Here is a 21,057-nt window from a genome sequence, read left to right on the forward strand (position 1 = left end):
CTGGTCTCACCCCTCACTGCATCCCCTGCCCCTCCTGGTCCCTGGAGGAGATCCCCCAGTTTTCTGACAGCACGCTGTCATTTTGCTGCCTGCATCAAAGCCCAGAGGAAGGAAAAGGACAGAAACCTAGAAATTCAGCAAGGGAAAAGAGAAATGGAAGACTGGGGAAAACAAAAATTGAAATAATAGTATCTTCTGGAACCAGAGAGAACAAAGTACATACTTGCTGAGGGCCTACAATGTCCCAGCCACTTGCTCTTCTTCATTTCCTTATCACTGTTCAACTGAGTAACCTTAGATACCTGGAGGCTGAGCATCCACCAATTGGAATACAGTTTGAACCGAGGACCATCTGGTCATAGATACCCAGGCTTTGCTCTGTGTTCTGCTCCATAACGCACATTTGAAGGAGAGGTCCTCTGCAAGAAGATGGCTGTATTATAAAACTCAGAGATAGAAGCTCCACACAAGATAGGTTTTACAACTAAGATAGGATGACTCGATTCCACTGTGGAAGAAGAGAGAACAAATGGGAGAGAAGGGGGCCCAGGTCAAAAGCTGTGTCCCTTCTGGGTCAGCCATGACCCAGATCCCTTAAATGCCCATAGTAACTAACAACAATAACAGAAGCAGCAGCAAACTTGAATTTAGCCCAGTTAATCCTCACAACATTTGATAGGTTGTTGTGAGACAAGTTATTTTTAGTACCCACGTTTTATAACGAGGACATTGAGACACAGACAGGTTAACTAACTCACCCAAGGTCAAAAATGGTAAGAGGCAGCCCTGGGATTTGAACCTAGATTTTACTTTCAATCTGAGGAACCACATAACTTTGGGTAAAGAAAGGAGCCATCTGTCTATAGCAGTGGCTCTCAAGGTGTGGCTCCCGGATCACAGCTTCAGTATCATCTGAGAGCTTGTTAGAAATAGAGACTCTTGGGTCCTACCCAGACCTACTGAATCAGAAACTCTGGGGAAGGGGTCCAGTGTTCTCTGTGTGTGTGTTTCTTTTTTTTTTTTTTTTTTTTTTGAGATGGGGTCTCACTCTGTTGACCTCAAGTGGTCCACCCACCTCAGCCTCCCAAAGTGCTGGGATTACAGGCATTAGCCACTGTGCCCAACCTGTTACGTGTTTTAAGAAAGCCCTCCAGGTCATATATTCATATGTATCATGGTCTACAGTACATCTCCACATGCTGGCTTTGGCTGAAATCTATTAAACTAGAGAAAACCTTAAAATCCACTAATAGAAAAGAGTAAAAGTTTATCAATAATAATAATAATAATAATAATAATAATAATAAAAGCCAGATGCTGTGGCAAATGCCTATAGTCCCAGCACTTTGGGAGGCCAAGTGGGTGGATCACCTGAGGTCAGGAGTTTGAGACCAGCCTGGCCAAAATGGTGAAACCTCATCTTTACTAAAAAGACAAAAAATTAGCGAGGCATGATGGCACATGCCTGTAATCCCAGCTACTCAGGAGACTGAGGCAGGAGAATCGTTTCAACCTGGGAGACGGAGGTTGCAGTCAGCTGACGCCACGCCACTGCACTCCAGCCTGCGTGAAAGAGTGAAACTCCATCTCAAAAACAATAAATAAACAAACAAAAAATAACAATAAGCATTTGCCAAGTTTTGACTATCTGCCAGGCATGATGCTAAGCATTTTACCAGCATTATCTTCTTTAGGACTTGCACATGCTGTAAGTATAGGTAGCATTATTATTTTACAGATGAAGAGACTGAGACTTAGAGACCTGAAGTGACTTAACCTAAAGTCACCAGCCAGAAAGTAGCAAAATGATGACTTGAATCCAGACCCCTCTGATGACACGGTTCTACCCTGAACCATTACTCTTTTGCCCTTCTGGTTAAGAATTATTGAAGAATGGGCATAAGTCAAAGTGTATATGTTGACTTTTTTAATTAACTTTTTTTTTTAAGTGGCAGATGACTTCATTAAATATTTTGAGTTCTTCCCATGCTCCAAGACGAGCCTTTATTCCCAGAACTGATTACGCCCAGCATCCCTTCCTGGGTTTAAGGGAAAGTGGTGGTGGTTATGAGCCTTCCTGGCCACACGGGGGCATCACCAAACAGTGCAGGTTGCTTGTTGCTGCTCCGTTCTTTGGGAAGAAGCCAAGCTGGCCCCTCGGGCCAAGCTGCATGTTCCCTGTATACCTATTTCCTTTCACTTTGGCTACACAGAATGGGGTGAAACTCTTCAGATGAGAGACTAAATTCAAACAACAGCAGGGTTACACAAGAAAAATGACTTTAGATAAACTCACTATAGTAACATGTCAGGCTTGTATTCATCAATATGACAAAACAATTTTTTTTCTTTTTTATTTGAGACAGAGTTTTGCTCTTGTCGCTCAGGCTAGAGTGCAGTGGTGCGATCTCGGCTCGCTGCAGCCTCCACCTCCCGGGTTCAAACGATTCTTTTGCTATGATTCTTTTGTCTCAGCCTCCCGAGTAGCTGGAATTACAGGTGTCCTCCTCCACACCTGGCTAATTTTTGTATTTTTAGTAGAAACGGGGTTTCACCATGTTGGCCAGGCTGGTCTGGAACTCCTATCCTCAAGTGATCCACTGGCCTTGGTCTCCAAAAGTGCTGGGATTACAGGCGTGAGCCACCACGTCCAGCAAAAACAGTATTCTTAATGTGCTTGGATGAGGTCGGGTGATTTGCATATTTTAGCCAAGAATGATACTCTTGGTGTTCAGTGAGCTATTTAGATCAAAATTTTTGTCATCTTGGACTCCAAGGAGAGAACGGCCAGTGTTCTTTTTTACTTTCTTTGTCGTTACTGAATTCTTTTGAGCAGTCCTAGGTTGTAGGATGTTATAGTAGGCGGCTGGAGATGGTGGGAAAATGCATTTCTGACTTCTGGTTTGAAGAGAAGTGTCTCACAGTAACAGTACTGTCTTAGGGTTCACCCCGGCCAGGATCACTGAGATGCTGTCCTGATGGCAGCTTCTGTGGATCTTGAACCCCATTTCCACGTGGGCATGCCACAGTACCCTGTCCAAGCCCCAGTTTCCATGCCAGAAGCCGAATTCACTAGAATTTTGACCAAGGTGATCATATAATTTATTGTCTAACCCAGGACACTTTTTGAGAGTAAAAGGGGCTGCTCTGAATAATCTTGCCAGAATGACAGGGATACCCCAGAACTATTGAGGGGAAAATTGGGACATGTGGTCACCCTAAAACAAATCTTTCATTTTTCCTTCTTGATCAGTTAAGAGTTATATGACACTGTATTTATTTGCTCATTCATTCAACAAATGTTCAAGTGTTTTTTACATGCTAAGTTCACTACTTATTTTCTCCTCACGAAAACCCTCTGAAGTAATTATTATTATTACTCCCATTTTTACAAATGAACAAAATTGAGACTTAGTAAATGACTTTTCCAAAGTCCCAGTACCAGTACATCAGAGATCTGAGATTAGAATGCAGGTCGTTCCTACTCTTGATCCACACACACTCAGAACTGTATTAAGGGCTGGGTGCAGTGGCTCACGCCTGTAGTCCCAGCACTTTGGAGGCCAAGGCAGGCCAATCACTTGAGGTCAGGGAGTTAAAGGCCAGCCTGGCCAACATGGTGAAACCCCATCTCTCCCAAAAATACAAAAATTAGCCAGGCATGGTGGTGTGCACCTGTAATCCCAGCTACTTGGGAGGCTGAGGCAAGAGGATCACTTGAACTCAGGAGGTGGAGGTTGCAGTGAGCCAAGATCATGCTATTGCACTCCAGCCAGGGTGACAGAGCAAGAACCTGTCTCGGAAAAAAAAAAAAAACAACTGTATTGAGGTTACCGGCTGTTTATCCAGCCCTCTTTATCATCCTAACCCCATCTGACATTGTCCCCCCATGAAAATCTCAGAGGCATATAACAAAGTAGTTAAGTGTAGGAGCCCAGAAGCCAAACTGCCCAGGTTTGAATCCTGGATCTGCCACTTACCAACTCTGTGCTGCACCCAGTTTCCTCATGTATAAAATGGGTACAGTAACTTAGTATCGACCTCAAAGGGTTGGGGTGAGGACTGACTGAGTTAATACTTTTGACGTTTGAATAGAGGTGGTAGGAGACAAGGTTGGAATGGCAGGCCAGGGGAGTCAGCTGGGACACTGTGATTTTACTGACTAGGGCCTGGGTTGGGAACCGACATGGGAGAGAGGTTAGTGGGCTGCACAGCACTTTCTGGAGAAACAGCAGGGCCTGGGCACTTAGGGGTCAGACTGGCAAAATCATGCATTTTCATAAAGCAGCACATTTGGTGGGGTGCTTCTGTGGAATATCCAACACATCCACCTGGAGAAACACACTTTGGTCTGAGACTGAGGGAGCAGAGCTGCAGAGGGGCAGGCAGGCCAGGCAAGACCTGGCCAGCCCTGAATTGGCCACAGCCAGCTCTGGCACCCGGGACCTCCTCTTCACCATTGGGCTGGTTCCCTGCAGTGTGTACACGTGCAGAACCTTTCCCCAAGACTCGGACTCCTGAGTAGCTTCTGTGGTCGTCACGGGGACTGCCTTCTTTTTTTGGTTTCTTTGTGAAAGGCACCTTGTGCACCATCAGCAGAGTGGCCGCTGAGGTGGTCACATAGCCTTCTTTTCTGTCTAGGACCTGAGGATCAGCGCAGTGTTTGATTAAATGGACTGTTTTGTCTTTGATACTTTGGTGAGTTTTTTTCCCCCTGACAAAGTGTGATCAGCTACTCAGGAAGGGGGTGCCCGGTCTGCGCACGGTGACTGGAATAGGAAAGGTGGCACTAGACCGAATGTGATCACTTTAGGACACTTTGCTGCATTTCTTCATTTGGTTATGAAACTCGCATTTGGAAACTTTAAAAGCTGTTCTTCGAGAGCCAGTCTGTTGGCTCCCAAGGAAGGGTGCCTCCATGTCTGCCTTTCGGGGAAGGTGGCCTCTGCAACTGCTGGACAGCTTGCATGGGATCAGGGGTGCAGAGAGGGATGAGGGACCCAGCTCAGGCACGCGGCAACCCTGGTGATCACCGGCAAGGCAAATGCTGTAGCCAAGTCCTCCTCACATGCGCTGTGAAGTTTTTTCTTCATACGTCTTTGGATTTTTTACTTGTTATAATATGCAGCATATAGTACTTTTTTAATTAAAGGGAAAAATTGAATTACAGAACTTTAAAAAAAAGAGAGGTAGTATGATCTTAAAGTATCTCTAAGTGATACAAGAATAAATGGTTTTAAAAGCACGAATCTCTCAATTCTGCAAGCACTTCGGCATGTAAAGATTCCCTCGTCACGCTGTAGGACCTGACACACTTATTTGTTATCATGAGTGGATACTTTTTTCCTCATTTTGCTGCCTTTCTGAGTATTAGAGAAAACATCTTGCTTCTCTGTTATTAGAAACAAGTGCCTAACATGTATTTAATTCATTCTGTCTCCACCATTTCTAGGTACTTACCAAATAACAGATTTCATGGGGTTGCATTTCTCACTATTTAAAAAACTGCCTTATAAGAGGTATCAGGAGCGTAGAAATTTTTGTATCCAAATTTTTGTAATATAAGCCCTATACTTATATTTCTGGTAATCTATTCTTTTTTTGTTTGTTTGTTTTTGATATGAAGTCTCGCCGTGTCTCCCGGGCTGGAGTGCAATGGTGCCAACTTGGCTCACTGCAACCTCCGCATCCTGGGTTCAAGCGATTCTCCTGGCTCAGCCTTCTGAGTAACTGGAGTTACAGGCACCCGCCACCAAGACTGGCTGATTTTTGTATTTTTAGTAGAGACGGGGTTTCGCCACGTTGGCCAGGTTGGTCTCAGACCCCTGACCTCAGGTCATCCACCCACCTCAGCCTCCCAGAGTGCTGGGATTACAGGCGTGAGCCACCGCACCTGGCCTGCTTCTAGTAATCTATTCTAAGGAAGAAATCTGAACACATGCACATGTCAGGCAAAAAGATATTTGTCACTACATTTTTTTTAATAGCAAAAAGTAGTTACCATTTAATTTCCAGCAGTAGAGGATTTGTTAACTCAATTAGATGATTGAACATAATGAAGCAAATAGAAGTGCATTAAGTGTAGTACCTTGTAGTTGTGGGAGGGGAGTAGTGTAAACTGGTATGATTGGCCAAACCATGGAGTGACTTCCTGTCCTCTTACTCTATCTTCCAGTGTTTTGCTGTGCGTTCTCTGGGATGGGTAGAGATGGCAGAAGAAGACCTCGCCCCCGGTAAAAGTAGTGTTGCGGTCAACAACTGCATCAGGCAACTTTCCTACTGCAAAAATGACATCCGAGACACGGTCGGGATTTGGGGAGAGGTAAGTGGCGCGGAGAATGATGTCCGGCAGGCTGTTTGCGTTCTCCTGTGTTTCAGGAAGCCCCACAGCTCGGTGACGTGGTCCTAAGGGGCTCCGAGGTGTTTTTCAGGTGTCTTTTCTCATTAATGCAGGAAGTGTAGGCATGGTGCCCCCGCGTGACTGATCCCTCAGCACTGCCAGATCCCAGTGAGGACAGGGGCCTGGAGAGAGAGCGTTTCTCAGTAGCTAAGTGACACAGATTTATGGGTGAGCATTAAGGACCCAGAACTCCCCTAAACATGCCTGCAAAATGGGATGTGCCAGTCTGTAAGAGCAGTTTTGCAGACTGGAAGAAGGACCCATAATTTTTTTTTTTTTTTTTTTTTTTTTTTTTTTTTTTTGAGACGGAGTCTCGCTCTGTTGCCCAGGCTGGAGTGCAGTGGCGCGATCTCGGCTCACTGCAAGCTCCGCCTCCCGGGCTTACGCCATTCTCCTGCCTCAGCCTCCCGAGTAGCTGGGACCACAGGCACCCGCCACCTCGCCCGGCTAGTTTTTTGTATTTTTTAGTAGAGACGGGGTTTCACCGTGTTCGCCAGGATGGTCTCGATCTCCTGACCTCGTGATCCGCCCATCTCGGCCTCCCAAAGTGCTGGGATTACAGGCTTGAGCCACCGCGCCCGGCCAGGACCCATATTTTCAAAGGGGAAGGTGACTTCCACACATACACACAAAAATGTTGATGCTTCTACTCTAAAAGTTGACAAATTATCCTTGTATAACATTCTTCTTTACTTACATTCTGAGGAATCAACATTATACATTAATTGTGGAATTGATGTTTATATATTTCTCCCTTTTAACATAGTGATTACGTTTTGAAATGTTAGGTGAGATAATTTCAGAAAGGAAAGAAGTAAGTACAGATACCAAATGTGTATAAAACTCACATCAAACCGGAAAAGCTGTATTCCTGGTGTGCCCAAGACCTGTAGAAAAAGCATTTTGGGAGCATCTTGGAATAGTGTTTGCTACATGAATAGATGCTGTTCTCTCTGCTTCTAGTGAACAGAGCAGTGGTTGAAAAGTTTGCTTTTTGGTTGAGCTGACTGGAACTCCACTCACATTTTCTCCTAGCAGCACGTCTCAATGGGAGGTAGGTTTCCAAGCCTTTCCATGGTGGAGTTTATCTGCCTTAAAGTGGAGCTGAATCACTGCATTGCCAAGCTGACTTTTAGATTCCAGGCATAAGGGAGAACTGGAAGAATTTTCGTCCATCCAAGAAAAGCCATTTAGACTCTTCTGTTGTTTGACTTTACTGTCCTCTCTCACTGCATTATCTCCCATCCAAATACCCAAGCATGGCTGGGCATGGTGGCTCATGCCTGTAATCCCAGCACTTTGGGAGGCTGAGGCAGATGGATGACCTGAGGTCAGGAGTTCGAGATCAGCCTGGCCAACATGCTGAAAACCCGTCTCTACTACAAATACAAAAATTAGCCGGATATGGTGGCATGCATCTATAGTCCCAGCTACTTGAGAGGCTGAGGTAGGAGAATCACCTGAACCTGGGAGGCAGAGGTTGCAGTGAGCCAAGATCATGCCATTGCACTCCAGCCTGGGTGACAAAGCGAGACTCCATCTCAAAAAAAAATAAAGAACAAAACCCAGGCCTGTGTTTCCACCAAATTCTCCACCTGTTTTCTCTCTCCTTCAGTCAAAAATGCTGTTCCTTCTTGGCCAGGATTCACAAGGAAGGTGGTTGTATTTATACTAACATGTGAATGACTGACCTTTAGAGGAGCCGTAGGTCTAAAGCAGCATGCTCCAGGCTGTGTGAATCTGTTTCACCACAATAGTCGACATGAGTTGTGTTTTCTGCCAGTGCTTTCATCCATAAATGGCTTAGCTGCTCTTGGGGGAAGATTTGAGACCAGGCTGGATCTCAGCTGTAGACACAGGCCACAGCTTCAACACTGGCAGACAGAGGCACCAAGATACCTATCTCTGCCTCCCTGAGCATTAGAGCTGTATTTCACTCTGAGAATGTTTGGTGGGAAACTAAAACATTGTTCCCAAAAACTATACCAGAAAGCAGTTTATCTGTTTCACTTTGAGATTTGAAGACCTACCAAGAAGCCTCACTGTTCTGCCAAGCCAGATCTTCCATCAGCAGTGCCATAGCATCTAGATGACCTTGAGGAGAGAAAGTGTTTCAGCTGTGCAACAGATATTTAATGATGTCCTAAAATTATGCCTGGGAGATTGCAGGGGGAGTCAGTAGTCTGGTGTTTCTGCCCACAGAAAGCCAACACAGGTGGGGAGATGGGACACCGGAGTGTAAGACTCCGGACAGTGCAGGAGTTGAGAAACCTGGGTGTTCCCCCATGCTGGGATCCCAGCAGCACCCACAGGTTATGTGTCAGACCTTGAGCAAGTTACTTAAACTTTCAGTGTCAGTTTCCCCAACTGCCAACTGGTGATAGTAACAATCCAAGCCCTCAGAGGGCAATTTAGAGAGATCGTGAGCCAGTGCACCTTAAGCATGTGGCCTAATGTAGTCATTTAAATGTTAGCCATTGTTAGTGCTGAGAAATGTCACGAAGCTGTGCCTGCTGTCTGCCGGGCAGACCACACAGCTAGGAAGTGGTGTAAAAGCCGAGAAGAAGCAGGTATCGTTGTGGGTCTGGAAAGGCCATCGAGGGGATGCTTGGTAGGACCTGGCCAGAAGAATGGGGAGAGGGGGTTCTAAGAGTTTGATGGGCACAGAATTAGTGAAAGACTAAATTCTCCAGGGAACTCACCATTAGCCTTTTGTCATAAAGATTCAGAAGTGTAAATAATTAAATTTAAGAGCAGCCTGGAAAGCAGGATGGGAGCACATTTCAGAGGACTCAGAGAGGGAGAGAGAAATTGGGTGTATGAGAGAAAGCTGAAAGGTATCAATATTCTTGTCCAGAAAGGAAATTTCTTGGGCAGACAAGTTACAGACCGCAGGGTGACTTCTTTTGATGGCTGACACAGCGTTCTTGGATGCCACACGCAATTAGGCTTTCCAGCCTGCATGAGGAAGACAGCGTGTTTTCTCATTGTGTCCCAGGGGAAAGACATGTACCTGATCCTGGAGAACGACATGCTCAGCCTGGTGGACCCCATGGACCGCAGCGTGCTGCATTCGCAGCCCATCGTCAGCATCCGCGTGTGGGGCGTGGGCCGCGACAATGGCCGGTGAGTCCCCGGGTGGGGCAGTCCGGGTCACCTCGCCCGTGTCCCTGTTCTAGCTGAACACCAAAGCATAGTCTCGCAGCATTTCACCGAATACGAAACTCGTGTAGCCTCTGTATAGAAATGTACAAAATGAAAGCGTGTCTCTAGTTCCCTGCCTCTTAAAGCCTCCAAACTGCTTCCCTTCCTGGCTTCTGTGTCTCAAATCTTTTGTCAATTCTGACCCTGATCCTGCCTTCCAATTCTGCATGTTTCTCCTCCTGACCCTCCTCATTCAACCAAGTTTCCAACCCAGGCCATCTGAACCCCTTTTTCCCCTCCTCTCTGCAGTCTTTTTAAAATTAATTCCATTTCATTCAGTTGAGTCTCAGCCATTTCAGAGGCTCTCCTGCTGCTGTTTTCTTCATCAAGGGCTTACTTGAAGGAGGACGTTGTACAGCCTTTCATCACAAGCCTCAGGTCATTAAATCATGATCTCAGGAATTTCCGGGGTTTGAGATTGGCTAAACTTTTTTAAACACTGGAAAGGTCTGGTCTTATCAAAATTCCATTTGATGTATATTTTTCTGAAATCCCACTGAAAATACGTTATTTATAAGAAATGAATCTTAGATGTGTTACGAATTTTCTGTTCTCCAGGATGATTGGAAACAAGGAGTTCCAATTTTCAAGTGCATATTTTAATAAAGTAGCAGTTATACAGACTTTATACTCAGAGACCATTGTTAAGTAATTGGTCTACATTAAATGCAGTTAATTCTTAAATTATAGTCAATCTTTGGCAATTCCCAAGGTACTAGAGCATCTCCTAGCATTTAGGGATGAGCTATACGATGATAGCTTGTTATTGCTTTGTTGAAAATGGACAAGAGCATTGCAAAAGAGGATAAAAATCCCAGACAACAGAGAGCGGCTCTCCTGAGCTTATGGTTCCGTTTCTGAACATTCTGCTTTTTTATTGAGTCATTTGGTCTCTCTAATGGGGGTGTGGTCTACCTGGGCTTATGACAGCCTTTGTCAACCAACGCTGGGCATTAGTACGTTTGATTCAGTTCCAAGTCCTAAACCAGAAAGGAAGGATTATGGCCAAGTATTCATCAGTTAAAGAATAAGCATTTATGCTGGAACTAGACGTGAGAAATGGTCTGCAAAAGAGAGAGCTAAAGTGTCTTTCTTCTCACTGCCGATTGGATAAGCCTTCCTGGTAGCACAGTTGCATCTTTGAGCTTTTCTAACGGAGTAGTGAATGATGACAGCTGGGCCAGGTGCTTTGGGGGAATGGGTGGATGGATTATGTGCACACACCTGTCATTCCCTTGCTTGCCAGAGCTGTAGCCCTGGAGAGATGCATGGATTAATTTTACAAGGAAGCTCTCTGGTGATGTTTGGTCATCATTAAAAACATTTAGCTTTGGTGGAAGGCCCTGGGTATAAGATGCTTGAGCTTTTCCTGGTTCCTGTCCTCCATGTTTGTTTTTAAGGCAGGAACCAAGGTGTGGAGCTTGTTACATTACATACGTGTACAAGTGGATGAGCTTGGGTTTTCTTAAGGTCAGATTGTCAGTGGTTTGTATTGATGAGGTTTTCAGCTCACCCTAACTCTTTAAAGTAAGGCCAAATGCTACATGTCTGGAAGGAAACAAATGATTCAAACTCTAGTTGACAAAATTATTCAAGTTTTCTGAACCTCAGTTCTCTCATCTGTGAAGTGAGGATCATAATAAGGACCACAATACATACGTATATGTGCATGTGTATGTATACAGTAATCGGTTCAGTGATGGAGACATGACAGGTGCTTAATGAATGTTAGCCCTTGACTTTTAAACACATGCTAGCAGATGCAGCTAATGACATGGCTTCCTTTTAAAGACAGTGGAGGTTGGAGAGGAGTCAGACCTCAGGGAGACTTGAAGTACACTTGATCATGTGATCTAGAGGATGAGAGGCTGTTCCAGACCCTAATGAGTTCAGTTGTCCCACAAAGCAGGAAGAGCTTCCCACTCCCACTCCCTGATGAAATCAGTGTGAATTAGGTTACATTGCCTTGGTTATGGCTTTGAAACGTGGGCTGTATTACTCATGTTCTTATTCTCACTCAGTGTTAGCAGATGAGTGTAATTTAGAAATACACTCAGGGCTCCACATAGCTAGCAGGACCTCAGCGAGATCATGGGACGGTTCCACATAGCCAACAGGACCTCAGCAAGATCATGGGAAGGTTCCATATAGCTAGCAGGACCTCAGCAAGATCATGGGACGGTTCCACGTAGCTAGTAGGACCTCAGCAAGATCATGGGAGGGTTCCGCATAGCTAGCAGGACCTCAGCAAGATCATTGGAGGGTTCCGCATAGCTAGCAGGACCTCAGCGAGATCATGGGACGGTTCCACATAGCCAACAGGACCTCAGCAAAATCATGGGAAGGTTCCATATAGCTAGCAGGACTTCAGCGAGATCATGGGACGGTTCCACGTAGCTAGTAGGACCTCAGCAAGATCGTGGGGTTGTGGGTGCCTTCAGCCGGATCGGCATGGAAACAGCAAATTTTAAAAGTGTGTTTGCCAGTGAAAGGTTCGATTTCTCCCCATTGGTCCCCTGAGTTTCCATTCCCCAGAAGAAGGGGCCTTTGTACTCCTGCTTTTTTTACTTTCCTTTGCTTTTGATTCCTTTTTTTTTTCTTTAACAGCAATTTACAAGAGCAAATTCAATTTGTAATGTTGCAAAGGAAAGGAGTTTTCACTTTGCATGAATAAAACATAAAAGTATTTCATTTTGCTCATGAAAAACGAGCCCATTTTGCATTCTCTTTTGTAACTTTCCTTGCTGAGAAAGTAGAATCTCTTCGGGGATTTCTTGATGTGGTTAAAATGAATGAGAGAAGTATGTATTATGCCAGACATGAAGGGCACAAAATCTTTCTGCAAATCCAGAGTGCTTCCCTGAGCCACGTAATTTCAGAAATTATCAAAGTATTTTGGATGTAACATTTTTTTACGGCTTTCAAGTGGTTTTGATTTGCTTGGAAGAAATTCCCTCAGGAATGAGTTTACTTTGCATGAGGAGGGGATCGGCTCTGACACCCCCACTAAGCCCCAGGGTTGAGTTGGAGAGACCTTTTATTATGAACAGCACGAGAAGTTGAGTCACATCGGATACCGGTCTTCTGTGGGGTTTTGGTTGTCACATGACTAGGCTGAAGTCTTTGTCTTCTTGAGAGCCATGTCTATCTTTATTACGGTGTTTCTTGGGGCCCATTTGCTTTATTGCCTGGTAGAGTGAGGGCTGCCTCCTCTTTCTTGGCCATAGTTGACTTTTGTTCCCTTTGATCAGTGAGGTAAATGTCATGGCCCCTAGAGACGGAGACTGGGGAAAGGGGTTTCGTGAGCTTTGTCTTTCCAATCCAGTTCAGCCCCAGGAGCCACCCAGGTTTGCCTGCTTTCCTCCTGCCCTCTATGCAAAGGAGGACGTATGCAGGTGTGTGCACTGGGCCTTAGAGATGGCATTTCTGCCCTTGGCGACTGAGGCCAATGACCGAATGCTTCCTTTCATCTTGTCTCTGTGGGCCTGCCAGGCTACTGTCCCAAAGGTGAGTTGGGAGGGATGTCCCCACCCAGTTTCAGGGACCTATGCTAGCTTCCAGCCTCAGTGTTCTTCTTATTCACTCAGACCCTGGCAATCACCTTCCTCCTTATTTTTTTGCAGAAGTACCAAAACCAAGCAAACATAATTTCTTTTTTTTTTCCTTTTTGAGACAGAGTTTCATTCTTGTTCCCCAGGCTGGAGTGCAATGGTGCAATCTCAGTTCACTGCAGCCTTTGCCTCCCGGGTTCAAGCGATTCTCCTGCCTCGGCCTCCCAAGTAGCTGGGACTACAGGTGCCTGACACCACGCCTGGCAAATTTTTTGTATTTTTAGTAGAGACAGAGTTTCACCATGTTGGCCAGGCTGGTCTTGAACTCCTGACCTCAGGTGATCTACATGCCTCAGCCTCCCAAAGTGCCGGGATTACAGGTGTGGGCCACTGTGCCCAACGCAAACATAATTTCTGAACACAGGGAACTTGGAACAGGGACTCCCCTCTTGCCTTGTGGTTGGCACAGGCTTATCTTCTGGGTAAGGGCACAGAGATCCTTGTGTACTTCACCAATACGCCCTAGAGTCTGCTAATCCAGCTGTTTCCCACAAGAAATGAAAATGATTATTGTCAGAGGGTTTCAGACCCCATAAATGGCATGTTTCCAAGAGGCTTCCGTATCAGTGTACCATGAGGATTAATCAGGTAAGATGTTCATGGTTTTCCCTTGAGAAAAAAAAAAAAAGATTCTATAGTCACTTGGGAAACTGAGTTAAACTAAGTACACTGGGCCCTCTCAGAGGTTTTCCTATGCTGAGATGGACTAGGACTCTGCAAAAGAGCATTTCCCAGTCTTGGCTGGAACCTTTTCCTTGGTGGAAACACAATCACATGGAACACACTTCAGGAAATACTGCTCTCGTTAGTAAATTCATTCATTTAAATTCGTGGCAACATTAAAGTGCTCTTTTTGATTATTAAGAAAAATAGGAATTACTTTTAATGAATATTATAAGTGGAGACCCCATTGGGCCTGCTCTAATGAAGATAAAATGTCTTCATAATGAATAGCAACTATGAGAAATACACTCACCCATCCAAACCCAAAGAATGGACTTAGAGGCATGAAGAACAGTGAAAGTGAGACTTTTTAATAACAGTCTTGCAAGATCGGGTATCTGGTGGGCAGGCACACCTAGGATAGTCACAACAGGTAATTTATCTCCTAGCACGCCAGCCCCTCCCCCAGTTCCTCACTGGCCGAGTACTATGGGGCTACGATCTTCCTGGATGTTGCCTGAGTTTCATTATCCCCCTTGTAAGGTTATACCCCATTCCCTTCCCCACTTAATTTTCATTTCCCAATAACAAAACTTTCTTCCCTTTAATGGGCTGACTCCTCCTCTACATTGTTAGCTTATTGTGACTTTCTAGGTGCATGAGCCATGTGGTGTGTTACATTTGCAAGCAGGCTGCCAGGACTTAGATTTATCATGCCTTGAAAATGGACCATTTAAAATGTTTTCTCACACAACCATCCACAGTCATGATGTGTGCAAGTGGTTTTTAAACAGTTCTTTCTTACTCAGTGTTTACCCTGCGATGTTGCTTATGCTTACAGATTGTGTAGCCAAACTTCTCTTCCTAGAAGGTGTTTAATACCTCTGTTTTCTGGTTTTGATGAACAGCTTTTAATAAAATATTTCTGTGTCATAGATTATTCATGAATTTCCAAATAAGGTTATCTTTGACTTGATTGTTTTATCTGATTATGATCTCAGGAACTTTTGTCTAAAGAATATAGTCCCCACTGTACCGAATTTTTTCTCATATTCTCTTCTAAGATATTCCCAGCTGTTTTTATCCACCAAGACCCCGGCTCAAGATGTTTTATTTCTTTTTATTTTTAGAGACAGAGTCTTGCTCTGTTGCCCAGGCTGGAGTGCAGTGGCATGATCATCACTCACTGCAGCCTCCAAATTCCTGGGCTCAAGCGATCCTCCTGCCTCAGCATCCTGAGTAGCTGGGACTACAGGTGTTTTTTTTAATTTTTGTAGATACGGGTCTCACTTTGTTGCCCAGGCTGGTCTTGAACTCCTGGCTTCAAGCAGTCCTCCCACTTCGGCCTCCCAAAGTGCTGGGGTAGCAGGTGTGAGCCCCTGTGCCTGGCTAGGTTGTTTTTAAAAAGGCCTTCGTCACACGTACTTTATGTTCTCGTTTTCATGCCAGTGCTGTTCTGCTGCTTCGTTTTGACTTCTTCTGAAAACACTGCTGAATTTTGGGGAGGAGTTCAGGGATCCTGAGGAATATTGGGATTAATTATTTAGAATATGCAAAACTTTGACTCACAGGTTTTTAGATTTAAAAGGTGCTTTAGTATCAGTGTCTTTCAGTCTCTTTATTTTAGAGGTTAGGAAACTGAAGACAGAAGAGCGTGATTACCTTAGATGACCCATGTAGTTCATGGCAGAGCGAAAAACACACCCCAGGTATTTTTGCCAGCCCAAATGGGAAGCTACTCTATTAATCTTGACAAGAGATGGTGAATGGTCTAAATGTCCCAGGGTTGGCAGGGGAGGAGAGGCTGGGTCTATGTCCTAAATACTATGCTAGACAGCAGCAGGACACAGAAGGCAGTGGCATGGTCCCTATCCTTACAGTCTGGCTTCTTCATTGAGGAGCTAAGACCACATGAGTGAATCGAAAGCAAAGGTGGACACACCATGTGCCTGAGGACTGTTTTTGTGGGTCCATGAGCTGAGAATAGTTTCCACATTTTCAAAGCATTAAGAAAAAGAATGGGGGACCCAGGTATGGGAACTCAGCACAGCCCAACTCTTCACAGAAAGAACATTTGAGTAATAACATACTCAGAATGGAATGAGGCGATCTTTGTAGCTGCTGTATATAGAAAGTCATTGCGGAAAAGGCCCATTTTTTTTGGCAGTCTCTATTTCCTTTCCTAACTGTGTCTTCTACTAGCAGCATTTGGGGGTACCTGAAAGCACTGCTCAGCCTTGCTACTGTTCCTTAGAGCTAAACTTGAGTAAGTTTTTCTTTTTTTTAAGATGGAGTTTCACTCTCGTTGCCCAGGCTGGAGTGCAGTAGCATGATCTCAGCTCACTGCAACCTCAGCCTCCCAGGTTCAAGTGATTCTCCTTCCTCAGCTTCCCAAGTAGCTGGGATAATAGGCACGTGCCACCATGCCCAGCTATTTTTTGTATTTTTAGTGGAAGTGGGGTTTCGCCATGTTGGTCAGGCTGGTCTCGAACTCCTGACCTCAGGTGATCCGCCCACCTCGGCCTCCCAAAATGCTGGGATTACTGGTGTGAGCCACCGTACCCGGCCATTTTTTTTTTTTTTTTAAAAGGAATGAGGTCTTACACTGTTACCCAAGCTAGAGTGCAGCGATGTGATCATAGCTCACTGCAGCCTTGAACTCCTTGGGCTCAAGTGATCCTCCCGCCTTGGCCTTCTGTGTATTATAATAGGGTATAGGCCAGGCTGCTGCCACAAGTACTCTGCAGTCCACTGGCTTCAGTGCCAGAGGTTAGTTCTCATGCCACAGCTGCAGTGGGCACCGCCACCTGGCAGAACAGCTCTGTGCCACTCAGGGGCTCAGGCTCCTTCCAGATTGTTGCTCTGCCATCCCTCAATTGTCGTCCTGGCCTGACCAAACCAAGTGACTTGTCTCCAAGTTGAAGACACCTGGAACTTGCACACCTCAGGTACACTCACATTCCACTCACACCCCACTGGCCACACTCAGCTGCAAAGGACTCTGGGAACTAGAGTCTTTAGTTGCACAGACATTTGCCAAATGTGCAGTTGAGGTTGAGGTTGTGGTCTGTGCAGCTCAACCACCAAAGAAGAAGTTTAACAGCTAATGTTCTGACACAGCGTGAAAACCAATCGCCTCAAGTTTCTCACTCCCACGGCCTGTTGCTTCCTGTACTAGAGTCATTAAGCAGCTGTCCCCTCAGCTCCAAACCCACACTTCCCCACTCAGCTTTGTGATGCTGGGGCTGGGACTCTGCAAACCATGCTCCTGCTTCTCTCGTCTGCTACCTGTTAGACTGACGACTGTGCAGCACTCGAAGGAGAACTGCCAGGTGGAGGAGGAAGGAGGAACTTGCTCCCTCCTTTGCTTCCTGTTTCTCTGAGCACCATCCTAGAAACACATCTTTATCCCAGTTGCATCGGTTCTGAACCCAGTTTGCAGTTTCTCCAACTTCACAGAAATGCAGAACTGGCTTCATCACATGCCTTCTTCAGAGATTCCAGCACAATCAGCAGTCAAGCCCACTTTTTAGGTCTCGGTCCTGGCCCTGGGGTCCCTCCTTCAAGCCTGGGGGCACCACCAGCAGCCAACAATGCCTCTTCCTCTGCAGTCAGAGGTTTTTCTCCAGGAGGTTCTTCCCAGACGCTTCTGTGTTTTAATGATTACAACCTCTCTCCTCTCTTCCCTCGGCCCTGCAGATCAGAGCCCCCCTCTTGCAGTTGCAGCCTCCATGGCAGCTTTCTCAGGATCCCCTTTTGCCATTGTAGTTACTAGTTAAAATTCTTTGTGCTATTCTCCATTCAAATGACTGGTGTGGTTTCTGTCTCCTGCCTGGTCCTGCCTGTCCCCTCCCTGGTTGACCTTTAAGATTGAATTAGCACTGAATAAAAGGGACAGCCACTCACACAGTGCAGAGTCTGTCCGCCATACGGAGGGCAGTCAGGAATGCTTTTCTGAGCAAGCCAGTGTGGCTCTTTCTGTTTAACTACACCACACTGCAGGTGACACCGCAGCCCCTGTGCCAAGGAGGCTTCCCTTCTAAAGTAGTAGAAACTGTCCGTGATAAAGGGCAGTGTTTTAGGTGACAGTGATTTAGAAATGGGTCTCAGCTGGGCACAGTGGCTCACACCTGTAATCCCAGCACTTTGGGAGGCCAAGGCAGGTGGATCACTTGAGGCCAGGAGTTAGAGGCCGGCCTGGCCAACATGGTGAAACCCCATCTCTACTAAAAATACAAAAATTAGCCAGGTGTGATAGTGCACACCTGGAATCTCAGCCACTTGGGAGGCTGAGGCAGGAGAATTGCCTGAATCTGGGAGGCAGGGGTTGCAGTGAGCCAAGATCACGCCGCTGCACTCCAGCCTCGGTGACAGAGCGAGAGTCTGTACCCCAAAAAAAAAAAAAGAAAAAAAAGAAAAGAAAAAAAGAGAGAGAAAAGGAATAATGGGTCTCTCTTGTTTTTGAGCTGATCCGAAAGTTATCTCTGTTTCTTCTTGGTCATTGTTTTTTTTTCCCTAGGAGTGATTAGGTGGGGTCTCGGTTTGGAAGAAGTAGAGTTTCCTGATGACATCTGGTAGGGGATTCTCTGAGCCAGACAGTAATGAAAGATTGATGGAATTCCAAGTCTGCCGATGAAAGTTTAATCTATGGTATGTGCTGTCTTGCCTCAGGGAGAAAAGTCTTCAGGGAGGAGCAATAATTCTCTCCCTACACTACAGTATTGTCTTGACCTCTAGAGTTAGTTTCTCTTTAATGCAGCTCCATGATAAGCAAAGGCAGCACGATTTACTTGACCATTTTGCTGACTTACACTGTGGTTCTATTTTATCTCTTTAAAAGTGGCTTCCCTGCCTTCCATTAATCATGATGGGATGCTTGCGATACTTTCAGCACAGAATAACCTTTAAGGAAAGACATTGTAAGTGACTGTCCAAGAACAGTTTCCCTTAGAGGAAAGTGGGAGGGCATTTTCAGACAGATCGTTCGTGGCGGTACTGTCCCTGTTCATGAATATATGAAGACGACAGTTTCTCCTGAGAAATACATCATCCATTTTGGTAACTCTGGCTCAAAGCATAGTTCAGGATTTCTTGTGAACATGTTTCAGTAACAGCCAGTGAAGTGTGGGGGCTTGAGGCTGTTGTGTCAAGACAGAGCAGAAAAGTCTGATGATGATCTCTGAACAGCTTCCATCTGGCACTTCCCCTGAGTCCTGAGCCAGACAAAGGATGGGCCTTTCTGGATGCAGAGCGAGGGAGATCCATCATGTTTGATTCTCTGTGGACATCCTCAAAGTGCCATGATCTTCTTTGAATACTTGGAGCATCCCAGGAAGAGAAGAGTCATTTGAGTAAAGAAATAGCCTAACAACCCATGTAAACATGGATGAGTGTCTTTGAGAACAGAGGAAGTCGTAACCATGATAACCCAGAACTTACGCAGATGTTCAGTGCATGGTTAGGTGCTTGAAGAATTACTAAAAGCCTTGTGTTGTTGCAAAGGAAGGTGCAGTTACCACTTTTCATACACGAGTTGTCACCTGGAATATTTTTACTCAAATGTCATCATCCTGATGATTTTTGGTTTCCTGGGGAGTCCAGTGACTATGAACTTAGTGCAGCACAGTTCGTCACTGGGGAAGAAGAATTTGAGAACATCAGGTGGAACTCAAGGAGTCTCATTGTGTATAATTATGTCAAGTTTTTGAGAGCTAGAGAAGGTCAAGAGAAGGAATACTGGAGTAGGAATCTCACCATTTGCAATGTAATCGTGCCTTTTCCCTTGCACTGAGGCTGGGGTACTCTGCGTCCCACTCTCTCCACCCGCAGTGGAGATCATCTCTGGGGTAGCTGAAATATGGAGGTGCTTTCATGCAAGGATCACAAGTGCCATCATTCCCAGTGGCACTCTTTTTATTAACATAGTAATATTTCCTAGAAATACTGTCCTGGGTCTGTTGGGTGCGGTGGCTCATGCCTATAATCCTAGCACTTTGGGGGGCTGAGGCGGGCAAATCACCTGAGGTCAGGAATTTGAGACCAGCCTGGCCAACATGGCAAAACCCTGTCTCTACTAAAAATACAAAAATCAGCTGGATGTGTTAGCTCATGCCTGTAATTCCAGCTACTTGGGAGGCTGAGGCAGGAGGATCACTTGAACCCAGGAGGCAGCGGTTGCAGTGGGCTGAGATCGTGACATTGCACTCCAGCCTGGGCTTCAGAGTGAGACTCCATCTCAAAAAAAAAGAAAAGAAAAGAAAAGAAAAAAATATATTGTCCTGGGTCAACCATAACATATTATTAAAAATAAGGAGAAATTTAACGAGAGCTTAGTATTATTCTCTTTTACTTTTAATATCTAGAAATTATCTCTAATTAGTTCATAGTGAGTCTCGACTAATGAGTTGGTGACTCTTCATAGAGTTCCCTAGAGCTATTTGATGCTGCCCTTCAAAGGCTAAAATTGTTGTTTAGAGCCCCTCAAAATGGCTTTGTATTTTTCTAACCCTCTTACGAAGTCAGAATTGGTGTTTACGTATCAGAGCTGTGAACTCAAGCCTTGGAATGGCTTGTGTTCGGAGGAGTTATTTTTTGATAGAGAAAAGTGAGAATGTAGGAGAATTACCCTGTCATGAATTTTCAGCTAGCCTTTGGGTGGACTGAAAAAGTCTTGGTCACTTGGGAGCCGAGGGTTCCTGCTGCTGTCGTACGTGAGTCCACGTGAGGCTGCACCAGTTTCCCTCTGGGACCCACGTTCTAGTCTCCTCCTGCTCACTGGCCTCTCTGTGAAGATAAGAAGACAGTAGAGTTATGTTCCCTGCAGTCCCTTGAAGCAGCACACATACTTTGGGCTCAGGCACTGGGTCCCATGTTTCTTTGTTGTAACTTCAACTGGGAATTCTGTTCTTCTTGGCTATTCCCCAGAGTGGCCTAGGGACGTGCTTGTTTGAAAAGGGAAGACAGGAAAGGAAATCAAAGACAAGAATTAGGAAATTGAATCCAGAGTCCTCAAGCAAGAGCCCAATTTCCAAGAGTAAAAAGGTCTTGGGAACAGAATCATGCAGGCGCGGTCATGGCAGCCAGAGGACGGAAACACCAAATCACAAGTGGGACCAAAGAAAACGAAGGGAGCCAGAGAGTCGACTTAAAATGGAAAGAATAAACCTCTCCAAACCCAGG

At 45.4% G+C, this 21,057-nt stretch overlaps 1 protein-coding gene across 18 annotated transcripts in view; it reads left to right on the forward strand.

Annotated features, from left to right (window-relative positions):
- APBB2 (amyloid beta precursor protein binding family B member 2) overlaps positions 1 to 21,057 on the forward strand; it is a 402,192-nt gene that overhangs the window by 312,508 nt on the left and 68,627 nt on the right. For all 18 annotated transcript variants that reach the window (XM_031664637.1, XM_031664627.1, XM_031664630.1 and 15 more), the window contains 2 exons: positions 6,176 to 6,322; positions 9,399 to 9,526. In XM_031664637.1, coding sequence (XP_031520497.1) covers positions 6,176 to 6,322; positions 9,399 to 9,526 — 275 coding nt within the window. The remainder of the gene's footprint in view (positions 1 to 6,175; positions 6,323 to 9,398; positions 9,527 to 21,057) is intronic.

The sequence above is a fragment of the Papio anubis genome, chromosome 3 (assembly GCF_008728515.1).
Source record: "Papio anubis isolate 15944 chromosome 3, Panubis1.0, whole genome shotgun sequence".
Classification (NCBI taxonomy): Eukaryota; Metazoa; Chordata; class Mammalia; order Primates; family Cercopithecidae; genus Papio; species Papio anubis.